General features: G+C 48.5%; 1 protein-coding gene and 1 long non-coding RNA gene across 5 annotated transcripts in view; one reads left to right on the top strand and one right to left on the bottom strand.

Annotated features, from left to right (window-relative positions):
• RFLNA (refilin A) overlaps window positions 1-11,318 on the bottom strand; it is a 30,650-nt gene extending 19,332 nt beyond the window's left edge. For both annotated transcript variants that reach the window (XR_005825082.1, XM_040577006.1), the window contains exons 1-2: window positions 10,715-11,318; window positions 498-607 (exon numbers count right to left, since the gene is read on the bottom strand). Coding sequence is in view for 1 of the 2 variants with exons in the window: in XM_040577006.1 (XP_040432940.1) it covers window positions 498-607; window positions 10,715-10,933 (329 nt within the window). In the remaining variant the exon portion in view is untranslated. The remainder of the gene's footprint in view (window positions 1-497; window positions 608-10,714) is intronic.
• On the top strand, window positions 499-10,688 carry LOC121079557. Of its 3 annotated transcripts, XR_005825084.1 has the most exons (4): window positions 499-598; window positions 1,149-1,239; window positions 4,815-4,922; window positions 7,162-10,688. It is a non-coding gene; the product is annotated as an uncharacterized LOC121079557 (long non-coding RNA). The 3 variants fall into 3 exon arrangements; XR_005825085.1 differs by having other exon boundaries at window positions 1,149-9,592; window positions 10,366-10,688; XR_005825083.1 differs by having other exon boundaries at window positions 1,149-4,922.

The following is an 11,318-nucleotide window of genomic DNA, read 5'->3' on the forward strand; positions in this document are numbered from 1 at the left end:
CCTGCAGTCCCGCAGGAGGTCAGAACACCTCGATTGCTGGCTTGAGGGACCACCCCAGCAAGAGGAGGATAATTCTCTGTGAGCTAATGTTGGTTTCTCTGCTGCAAGGGCTAACAAAAACAGGTGCCAAGTATAATGGGGTTGCTTCTTCTGAGGATACAAGTCAGCAGGGAACAGGATAAAGACCACTCAGTTACTTAGTACAGGCTGGCAAGCCTACAGATGGTAACAGTTTTCTCTCATAGCCTTGGAAATGAGCTGGCCTTGGAAGTAGTCTTCTTCTCTTACAGCCTCATCCTAGTTCTTGCCTAGTCGCCTCCACCTCTGCTGCTGTCAGTGTCTTTAATTCAGGCATTAGCCTCCTACCTGTCCCTCCCTCCTTCTCCATCAAAATAACCATGACTCCCATTTTTAAACACATTTATTATTTTTTTCAGAAGAAAAAGAACAAGGAAAAGGACAGAAATCCCCACCCACCTACCCAGTCCCATCTGTACCTAATTTCCTGCACGGGCTCAGGGCTGACTTCAATGCTTTCTCCGAAAAACACAGGGTGCATTCGAGGCCTCATCTCCGGCGTGGTCGGGTTCAGGAGCAGGTAAGGCATCTGCAGGGAAGAACAGCACAGTGAGCGTTGTGCCACAATAGATGAGGCTGGCACAGTTCTTAACATGCTGTGGCTGAGAGCTGAGCAGTCAGGAACAGCACATTCAGCATTGGCAGGGGACACCAGTGCCTCCAGGCTTGCTGAACTCGGTCTCCTCAGAGTCCCACGGGGGACACTGCAGGTGGCAGGCTCCTCAGCAATGAGAACACATCACTGCGGCAGCACTGATTTTAATTGCACACAAGCTGAGCTCACCTTGCTGATTCTCTCAGCATCATCCAGTTCCCTCCCGTAATCCCTGCTCTTTCTAGGTTTGGAGCAGGGCCCCAGGTGAGAGGGGTGCTCACCACAAGGAGGGAGGCACTCCTCCCCATGCAGAATGCTCAAAGGGGAGGACCACTGTCAAGTTGCCAAAAAAAAAAAAAAAAAAGCCTTAGGATGGTTGGCTTGGAATGGGACCATTAATCCCTGCCCTTGCACAGACAAACCGTGCGCAGGCCTTGCATTTAAGACACCTCCACCCTCCTGTCTCTGTTTGCAGATGCCTTCCAGCTCACAGGACTGATGCAGCGCAGCGGGCTGCCCTCCGGTCCCACCAAGACCAACCTCGCTCTGCCCAGCTCACTGCCCAGGTAAGTGACTCTGCCCAGACCTCTGGCATTCCCTGCTGCAGTATCTGCTCTTTGAAATTTAGCCCTTCCTTTCCTTCCTCGTTTCTCGTTTCTCATAGGAACGGCAATTCTTAACGTGTCTTCTTTAACCCTGATGTTGTTGCCTTCTCTGTTATGAATTATCACAGCCTCTCATGAGCTAGGTTTTTAGCCAGGACTTCGCAGGCAAAACAGGCAAGATTAGCTGCTTTCTAGACCAGGTTGTAGATGTAAGCTTCAGGTTTACCAAAAAGCAAAACAAAACAAAATACTGCTTGTCTGCCTGTGAGCTCTTACAAAGACTCCAAGCATGAAGAAGGGCTCTAAGTCTGATGTAACACAGAGATAGGGCCCAAGTCTGCTGACTTAAAGGATGTGGTTCTACTTAAGTGAGTAGTGCTTCTATATGTTTTATACAGACACATAAATATGTATGTGTGCTGAGAATAATGTATCCCTTGGAACGATCAAGCAGGGAATGTGGTAGATGAGCTGTTGCTGAAGTCTTCATGCCAGGAGCAGCTGGCTTGTTCCAAGGGATGTTCTCGTTAACCATGCACAAGTGAGCGCGGGGTGAGACACTGGGGCACCCCATGGCTGCTGCGATGCAGGGAGCCAGTTTCAAGCCAGGACTTCTTAATGAATGGAGCTGCTCCAAATCATGCCACTGAAAGTGGGTTCTTAAGATTAATTTCATCCCGCAGTTAATTAGTCTGACAAATTGTCACAGTCCAGCCTAGGCTCCCCTGCCCACCACAAAAATGAATAATCCTACTTCTCTATAGTGGAGCGCTCTTAAACATGAGTTCCCACATACAGGGGTCCTGTGTCTGGTGTCTGGACCCAGCCCAGCAGCTAATTAAGCCTAATCCTGGAAAAATGTCATTGTGGGTTTTGGTCCCTGCCACCGCTTTTCTGTCAGCAGTGATTTATGGCACACAGGGACATAGGGTCTCTTTAAAGGAGATGGCTGGCAGCCACTGGGCAGGGTTGAGAGGTCTCTAGGTGGCTGAAAAGCTCATGGAGTTTTTCCACCTTCCACCACACGTCAGCCATACGTGTGCTAGAATCACACAGATTTTTCATCGGTCTCCTGGTCAGTCAGATCGTCTCAGGACTCACGGTGTCCACTGAAGGTAGCTGAGGATACAGAGAAATGGGCTTGCTCTTCCCGTGCCATTTCCCTCCACCTTCCCCAGCACCTTCTGGTTGGGAGGAACAGGGGGCAATCCTGGAGCCGTGGCCCTGTTCCTACCGCTGGTGCTGGGTGAGGTGCCTCGCCTTGTGCCCTGCCCCGTACACCACGCAGACCCCCACGATGCTCACCAGGTCACCCCTCGGCTGCTGCTAACTGGCCAGCCTCTGGAGTCCACTCGACAGCGTCAGCTCACACTAGCTGAGGTCTGGTTTTCTCTGGTGGCTTGGGCACGCTGCCTTAGGCTAAGGCAAAAAAATGTCATTGCTTCATCTGAATTCTCCAAGCTCTTCAATTCTGTGTCCCAAAGCCACAAAGCTGTTTACTCTTTCCATACTGAAACATCCCTGCACTTTACTACTGTGTTAAATTGTAAGGTAAAATGGCCAGCCACTCTTTTTGACTGTTTCTAATCCGCTGCCAAAAAAGGACAATATTTGTACAAGGGATGAGGGGAAAAAAGGGGGAAATTTGTAAGGGGGGAGGAAAATGTGTTCACTCTCCCTAGCAAACACTGGCTAAAAGGCAAAGTTCATTCCTGGATTGCTTTCAACACTCTTTACAGGGAAGGGCAAGGGCAGCCTTTCTGGTTGTAAATAAAGCCCTTTCCTTCTGAAATGTGAATTGTTTAGATCCGACAAGCCTTACTTCACAAGGGTGCAGATCTCTTGCTTTTAACAGCCTGCAAACATCCTGTGCTCTTTCTAAAGACATCTTGTGCGTGAGAAGAGGTTCATTTGGGTGCTGGAATCAAACTCGTGTGTGCTCGTGTTCGTGGGCTCTGCTAAAGGCAGGCAAACTGCTCTCTTGGGGGGTCAGCTGCAAAGAGACGCAGATTGTCTCAAGTGGTGAAGGCAGAAGGGCTGGGGACATGTGACCCTCCTGCAGGAGATTTTCTTTCCTATGTAAAAGAGCCTGTGCTACAGCTGAAGTTTCTTCCATGAAGCTGTTCTGGTGTCAGACAAACACACGTGTCTGTTTCTATTTGCGCCTTTTCCATAGGGAAAGTTGTGAACAGTTGTGAGTTAAGCTGCTTTTAAGATCCAGACTGGCTTGCTAGAACACCAAATAACAAAGCTGGAAGGGTGGTAACCACGAGCATCCTTGCTGGATTAACACAACAGAAATCCAGATCTCGTAAGAGCTCCGCAAAGGGTGTCTGTAAAGTGCTGTTTTAAAGAAACAATTTTAAAGAAGCAACTTCAGTGCTCCCAGGCAAACAAACCAACAAACCTTCCCACTTCTTGCTAACATATGCTGACAGTAAGCATGCTCTGAACACCCCTGGAGACAAGGATGCAGGAGGCAAGGTCCTTTCTGTGGCTTCACAGGAATGCTCGCGGGCATCTGGCCCCCTGCATTTGTAAAGGAACGGGCTCTGCAGCCTGCTGCGTGCCGGGGCTGCTGCTCCGTCACAACGTGGGGACAGAGGCAAACGTTGTCTGCTGAAATCACAAGCCCCACAGCAGGGAACAGGAAACCAGAACATGCTGCAGAAACAGTACCAGCATGCAGGGAGGCACGGAGGATCTCTCATGTATGACTGAAATCAGTCAGTGAAAAAGTTGCCACTGCATTTGGTGAGAGCAGGATTCGCTTCCCTCCAGGTTAGTTCTGGCCGGAGAGGTGATGAGACTACTTCCACTGTGAGTTACAGTTAACCTTGATCTGGGCAGGGAAGGGTGAAAAAAAGGCGATAACACATTTCATACATCCATGCTGTAAACTAGCATCAACTTCAGACCTGCAGACTAAGCCTGTTAATTCAGAAAGCTGGGACAATTGTGGACATGGGTAAGCCGAAGCCAGTGAGTGACTTGTGCCACCCAGCAGAGACCGTTACAGATTCACACTCATCTACCATGAGCAGTACCATCAGCAGCTGCAGGTGGGAAACCTCGGAAGTCACCTGGAATTCTGCAGATGGAAGATGTAAATACCTTACAAAGGATAGTCTAAAAATCATCAGCAAGACCCTGCAGTCTGCTCCCCAAGCAACTGAACTGCTTGCACAGTGTGGAAGGGTCAGTAAACAGCGAGCGCAGATTTTACAGAGCAGCAACTGTAAGGCACTTCAGATGACTTTTCATTTTGCCTCCAGTGATGTCCTGAAATACCTGCTTCTGAATCTCACTTGGAGCTTGGAAGCAAGTAACAGGGCATCCAAGCTTTCCAGAAGATTTGTCTTTGGGGCTGAAATGCCGAATGCTTGACACACGCCAGAGGTTGGCTTTTTGGCAACAGTTTGACAGCAGCTCCTTCAAATCTATTTTAAGGTAGAAACAAAACAAAAATGTTCAGCCTGTCATAAAAAAAGAAAACAACAACAAAAACTGACTCAATTCTTTTTCCTTCTGCACAGGAATGGTTGAAAGAACAGAAGCACCGGACTGCTGACCTGCCAGAGAAATGACCATCCTTGGCTCATCTCTAGCAATCACTCAGCGATCTCAAGACACTTCACAATAAGGTGAGTTTCTTTGTAGCCCTGCACAAGCCCTTTAGAGCAGGCTGCCCACAGGTCAAGGTCTGTCTATCCAAAGAAACCCTAGGATTGCTGTGCTGGAAGGCTACGGCTGGGACCTAATTAATCTGTCCCCAGTAATTAGAGCTGTGTTGCTACTTAGCAGATGCTCAGCAGAAAACTGAGCAACTCCTACCATCCTCCACAGCCCAGTAGAAACCAGCACAACCCTGCAGAAGCCACCACAACCCCGTATCTTTATCCAGGGAGAACATGAGTCTGGTAGTCCAGGAAGCCTGAGGAGGCAGAAGTACATGTTATGCCCTTAAAACAGAGCCAAGGTGGACGAAAATTAAGCGGTAAATATGTCAGCATTTTTATTTCCTTTCCAGTACCTAATTTTGTCTGAACCAGCGAAGGGTTAAAGTATTATTAAAAAGTTGAAGTGATTCTTGTTTGGCTGCATTTTTCCCTCTGCCTTAACTCTGATGCCTTTCAGGCATGTAAAGGCCTGGGTAGCTAAGCTCTGCTTTTTTCAAGGAGTACCTAAATAAATACACACAAAATCAGTTGCTGAACAGAATTCAACCTACTGCTGATCAAGAGTACTTCCTTTGTGCTGACGTTAGTATTGCAGAGGACTTCTTGCTTTACGACTGATGCACGTCCTTCAGTTCCATGTCACTGTTTTGTACCTGCCAGGAGTGATATCTCAGCGACTGGTTCCTGGGGGTATTCAGACCTCAGAGAACAACGGCAAAAATAATACGGTGGGCAGAATAACCTTCTGTTACCCCTAATAATTAATTAGAATTAGTGGGCTCTGTTAAGATGCTCTTCGCTTGGGGTATTTTACAGGAATGGAAGCAGAGTTATGGTAAATAACGTGCCATGAAATGGGCCTGCAGTCTACTGGCTGTTCTCATAGCTTCCACATTCCAGGCAGCAAAGCAAAAAGAAAGGAAGGAAATTAATGTGACTTGAAAAAAATACCCCCCCCCCCCAAAAAAAAAAAAAAAAAAAAAAAAAACAGCTTTTCCCCAGAAAGCGAGACAGACCAGAACTGACTCCTTTAGGCATGGTCGTTATGTGGAAGGCACCAGGATTTGGCATTAGATTCCTAGGGACTGTAAGGGGAAATGGTTTTCCAAGCATCAGGGATACAAACAGGATACAGCTTCCCAAATTCCCAGCTCCTAACTTCGCTAGGGCATAAGCAAATCTCTCACCACATTTTCCCACTATGGTAACATGTCAGGCCCATGAAAATGTCACTTTACTCAGCTGTTATTTACAGCTGTAATGAAAGATCTGGCTGAGTTATTTGACACACATCTACATTCTCTGCACTAGCTGATAAGCAGTATTTGTTTTACAGACCATTTATTTTCCCAATATCTTTATGTATTGCACATTACAAGTAATTTATACTAAAGCCGGATGAGATTTTATTTGGAAGTGATAACAGTAAATGCAGACCTCAAGTATAAAGCAGGGCTTTATTATTTCAAAGAATTAATCCTTCCTGCCTCTTCTACTTCAAGTGGGAAAAGTATTACTCCACTTATGGTCCAGTGTTAGAGATGCAACAGAAATTAAACAGCTAGAAGACATCACCCTAGCTATAGGCACATTTTTAGCATAGGTGATGAGAGTCCTATGCCTTTTTCCCTGCTTGCTTTTATCACGAACTGCCTGAATCAAGAATACATGCCTGCCCCCCCCACAGCTGCTGCAGAGCGCACCAGCTTAGGTGTACTGACACTACCTTCTCGCTGCTAATTGCACCGGTGATGCAGACTGATGCCTGCTGAGAGATTTGCCCATTTCCACTTCATTTGAACAGCATTTGGGGCAAAAGGCACCGTGCCAACAGAGGAAATTGCCTTGCTCTCTGCACAAGCCTGGGGCTTTCCTCAGAGCTGCTGGGACCCACGAGGACTTGGGAAGACGTGTCACCTGCTGCGTGTGCGGGCTGCAAGCTGGCTCAGGTTGGGGGTGCTGGGCCTTTCTCTCCAGGTGCTTTCCCTGGAGGGGGTGGCAGGCCTGGAAGTTACGTGCTGCCTGGAAACGCTTCCATGGCCACGCTCCTCACCCAGTCCCCAGAACACAGCCCCCCTTCCTGGAGCTCCTTCAGTGTAGAGCAAGATGTGGGCTCTGCGCCCCAAAGGCTCTTCAATAAGTGGCATGTCAGGGAGAGGTGTTTGTTGTTGTTGTTGTTTTATATTGACAAAAAATCCAACAGGCTTAGCACACACGCTGACCTGGACTCTATTGATGGGACCATGCCCCTGAAAGCTACACCAAGAGGCAAGGTACACTCCTCCTCCACGGTACGAAAGATGAAGCTGGAATCTCTTCCCACCACAGAGGGCATATTCTGGCACCACACTGTTGTCAAACAGCTCCTGAACGTAAGTAGAAATTCCCTATATGGGGGCATTCATCTGAACACTGATCCACTGGGATAGTCCCACAGAAGTCAGTGCACAGTGAGGCTGGTGTTGAATTCATAAATATTTAAACTTTCAAATAAAAATGAACTTGTTGCAGTGGCGGCAGCATTGGGAAGGGACAAGAAGTATGCTGCTTCGAGAAGGCACGATGCATAGTTCTGCAGATGAACATGGTCCTGATCTCTTCTGGTATCCGTTAGGAGTGATGCTATCAGATGCCAAGCATTTATTTCAGTGCAGCACTAGAAAGAGCTCAAAATCAGTCCTTCTAGCCTAAAACTATATCACAGGGCAACAACAAGAAGGAAAACTCTAAGCAGATCTGGCTATCTTGATGCCATTTCATTCCCTACCCTTCCAGCAACTGCTTCTTTGTGTGTATTATTAGACATTTATTCCATGGTACGTGTGTTCCCCTTGGCCCAGCATTACAAGAAAAGCCTAGGGAATTCAGTAACCCAAGCCGAAAGATCAATTTAATCATGTTTCAGATTTAAAAGGCAGAATTAGGTCAAAGTTACCTTCTGTTTTCATTAGGATATTAGCACTTAAGCAGAAAACAACTGACAAATTCCCTACGTAGACTTTACTTGAAGAAATAAAAGCCAATTCCTGCTGCACTGCAAGTAAAATAAAAATTAAAAAAAAAAAAGTCCCTAAATGGTGTTGAACTTCTGGTATTTATGACTCTGGTCCTAAATTGCCTTTCATATTTTCTTGGATCCCAAAGCTGTAGCCAAATTGGCTGGTTAAATGTGAATAAATGGTGCATTGTCTTTGAAACAAAGTCGTGCTTATTAAAGAGAAAAGAGTTTACTTTTTCAGAATCAGTTAATGACACAAAGCAGGGAGAGCATGGATTTTACACACACAAAAGAAGTCTTCGATAAGGGCATGCAATCTCATTTTGGTCTGTATGAGAAGAGCTATCCTAGAGCAGAAGAATTCTTCAACATATTTGTGAAGTTGGAGCAAAATAGCTGACTGCAAAAGAACCCAACTGGGTTCATACTGGGGGTTTTGATAGGTCTGCAGCAAGGAATGGTAGGAAATCCTTCCCACAGATCTGGAATGTTGTTTTGTTCACCTGACAGCAATTAATTGTAACTGTACATACTAGAATTTTGGCCATTAGTAACTGAGCTTCCATATGGTTCTATAGTATTATAGCACAAAGAGTGGTGACTGCATTCCTGGTTTTGTCACGTTTATAAGCTAAACAAACACTAACATAATCAGCAATTAAAAAAGCATGTGTTGGTGTGCAAATAGCTGCAATTATTGATTTGCCAATTCTGCATGCTCTGATGAACAGCAGAGTAGTGGAGTTAAACAGAAGCACATTCATGGATTGCATAATTGCTCATAGATCTGCAAGTCCTTGTTAAATGGTAAGGTTAAAGCTAATTAGACACTGAAATGTAGAAGTACAAAGCAAGCAATGCTCTCTGTATTTTTCCTGTTTTCTTAATAGCAGCTGCACGTACAGTATTTGCAGGCTGGAAGTGAGAAGTGAAATTCTCTGTGCAGTCAAGTGGAGTGAAAACTCTTGCCTGGTTCTTTACTTTGCAATATACCAAACAGAGTTAGAGAGCACAGTCCTGCACCGTTCCAAATAATGCACTCAAATTGGCTTCACTGTTAGTACCTATGCGATCTTCTGGACCTAAGGGCATGGAAATATCCACAGTATATGAAACCCCTACCCTAACAGCTGGGGCCCAAGGCTACCCATGCTGTTGCAACGTGATATAAAAATCAAACATCCACAGTTTTGAGTTCCTCTGTAATGTTTAAAATACTAATTTGTGATCAAAATAAGAAAAGTAACTTGAAAAATGTAGTTTTGCTTTGCACAGATCACCGGAATAACTTTTTTTCCTCTAGGAGCACTAAAACTCTCAATCCAAGCAGTCCAAGACGTAGATTTTTCTGTTCTTATGATCTTTCGTCTCCAATATCTACGGGCTTTCTTGAGAGGAGTCGTGGCTGACTGTCACGATTACTGGAATGGAGGCTGTTATATCCCCATCATGGAGCTTTGCAGACACCTCCACCCCAGCTGTTTTCTGGTCCAGCAAACCTTCATTCATCATCCTCCCACATTTTATTTTACAAATGCACAGCAACAGCCTGATCCTGCCAAATCAGAGGCATGTGAGTAACTCTTTGAACATAAGCCGTCCCATCAAGACGGCGCACACGCCCAGGCAACAGCAGGTAAGGCTGTGAAGTTGGATCCACAGTCAGTGGTTGTTAGAGGGTTTGGGATTTTATTTTCATAATTAATCTCTCATACCCTACCCACCATACTCTGATGAGATGGAGTCATTGTTCTTGGGGATGGTTTTGGCATGCTTGAGAGTAAAAAGCAGTTTTCAATAAGCTAAAATAGCCTTAGAGCTTGAGGAAGAAAATAAGGGTGTGCTAAGTTATTGCAAAGTGTCTCTACTGGGAAGAAGTCTCCAAATTGTCACTAATCCATTGGCAGATAAGTTTTCCCCACGGAAAGATTAGTGTTGCAGTTTTTATTCTCCATAGCAGTCAATTAACTGTATTGACTCCACCTACAAAACCCTTTTATATGTTAGAAAAAAAATCTGAAAGATCCCTGGGGATGAACTTTCATCGTCCTTTAAAAACTTCTCCCACCATCACTTATGTTCAAAACTTTGTGTTTTATAGAGGCTTTCTACGGCTAAGGGACAGAAATAAATAAAATAAAGCTGAATAATAGTCACGGGAAACCTACCCAAATCCTACCCCGCAGTCAGCTGCTGGCCAGGCACTGTGTCAGGCTAACCAGAACCTATGGTCCTACTGCCTGCGTGACAAACCACCAAACCCACCCTGTCCGTGCAGCCTCACACCCCAAAACCCAGCTCCAGCAAGGGGCAGGGACCCGCAGCCTTCCCCAGCCCACGTCCCCACACCGACTCCCCGGACAGACGCCTGTACCCTGTCCTAACAAACTCTTCCCTCTCTCTTTTCAGCGGGGGCTCCAGCAGACGTGGCTGCACGGGCAGGCCCGGAGGAATGCGGGATGCAGGCGCGCAGCCGGGAGCCGATGCTGGAGGCAGCCTGCACGTACCGGGCAGCGCGGTGCCAGCACGCTGTGTGCTGCAGGAAGGCAGCGAAGACCTGGCTTTGCTCTCCGGTGCCTCTGCTGGGGTCCCCCCGCGGTGCCGCCACCCCGGAGCACAGCAGAACCCCCCGGCGGTGCCCCGCAGCCCCGGGGGAGCCGAGGGGGCCGCAGCCGAGGAGGGACCCCAGGCTCCGTCCTCGCTGGCCCCCCGCTCCGGGGCTCTCCCGGCCCTTCTCCCCCATCTCTCCGGCTCTTACCACTTTGCCGTCCTTGGCCTCTCGCCGGTGCCCCTGGGCCGGGTGGTCCGCGCCGCTGCTGCCCCCCCCGGCTCGGCCCTCGCCGCTGCCGGGCGAGAGGGAGTAGAAAGGGGGGCTGGGGCTGGGGGGCAGCCCTGAGTCCGGGCTGTCCAGCAAGCCTTCCCGGCTCTTCTCCTTCAGGCTCTCGTCCATCCCTTGCAGCTGGAGGTGACCTACCATGTCTGGGGGGCAGCGAGGGGGACGCAGCGGGAGAAAATCCTCCAGCGCCTCCCAGGGAGGGAGAGAGGGAAGGGGAAGAAGGGCGCCCGGGGGCCCCCCGCCCCGAGTCCCGATGGCCGCCACCAGCCTGCCGGAGCCCGGGCGGTGCCTGCCGCGGCGGGGACAGCCGGCATCGGCCGGGACGGGCTGCCCCGGCTGCCTTCCCCCAGCCCGGCAGGCGGTTCCCGGGGAAGGGAGGGCGAGAAGGGAAGAAGACAGGCGCGGTCCCCCGGCCCCACGGAAGGAGGGGGGGACGCGGCGGAGCCCGGGTCGGCCCCGCCGGCAGGGAGCGCTGGGCGCGGCGGGGGAGCCGAGGCCGGACGGGCCGCGCTCCGCCGCAAGCTAC

This window comes from Cygnus olor, chromosome 17 (assembly GCF_009769625.2).
Source record: "Cygnus olor isolate bCygOlo1 chromosome 17, bCygOlo1.pri.v2, whole genome shotgun sequence".
Classification (NCBI taxonomy): Eukaryota; Metazoa; Chordata; class Aves; order Anseriformes; family Anatidae; genus Cygnus; species Cygnus olor.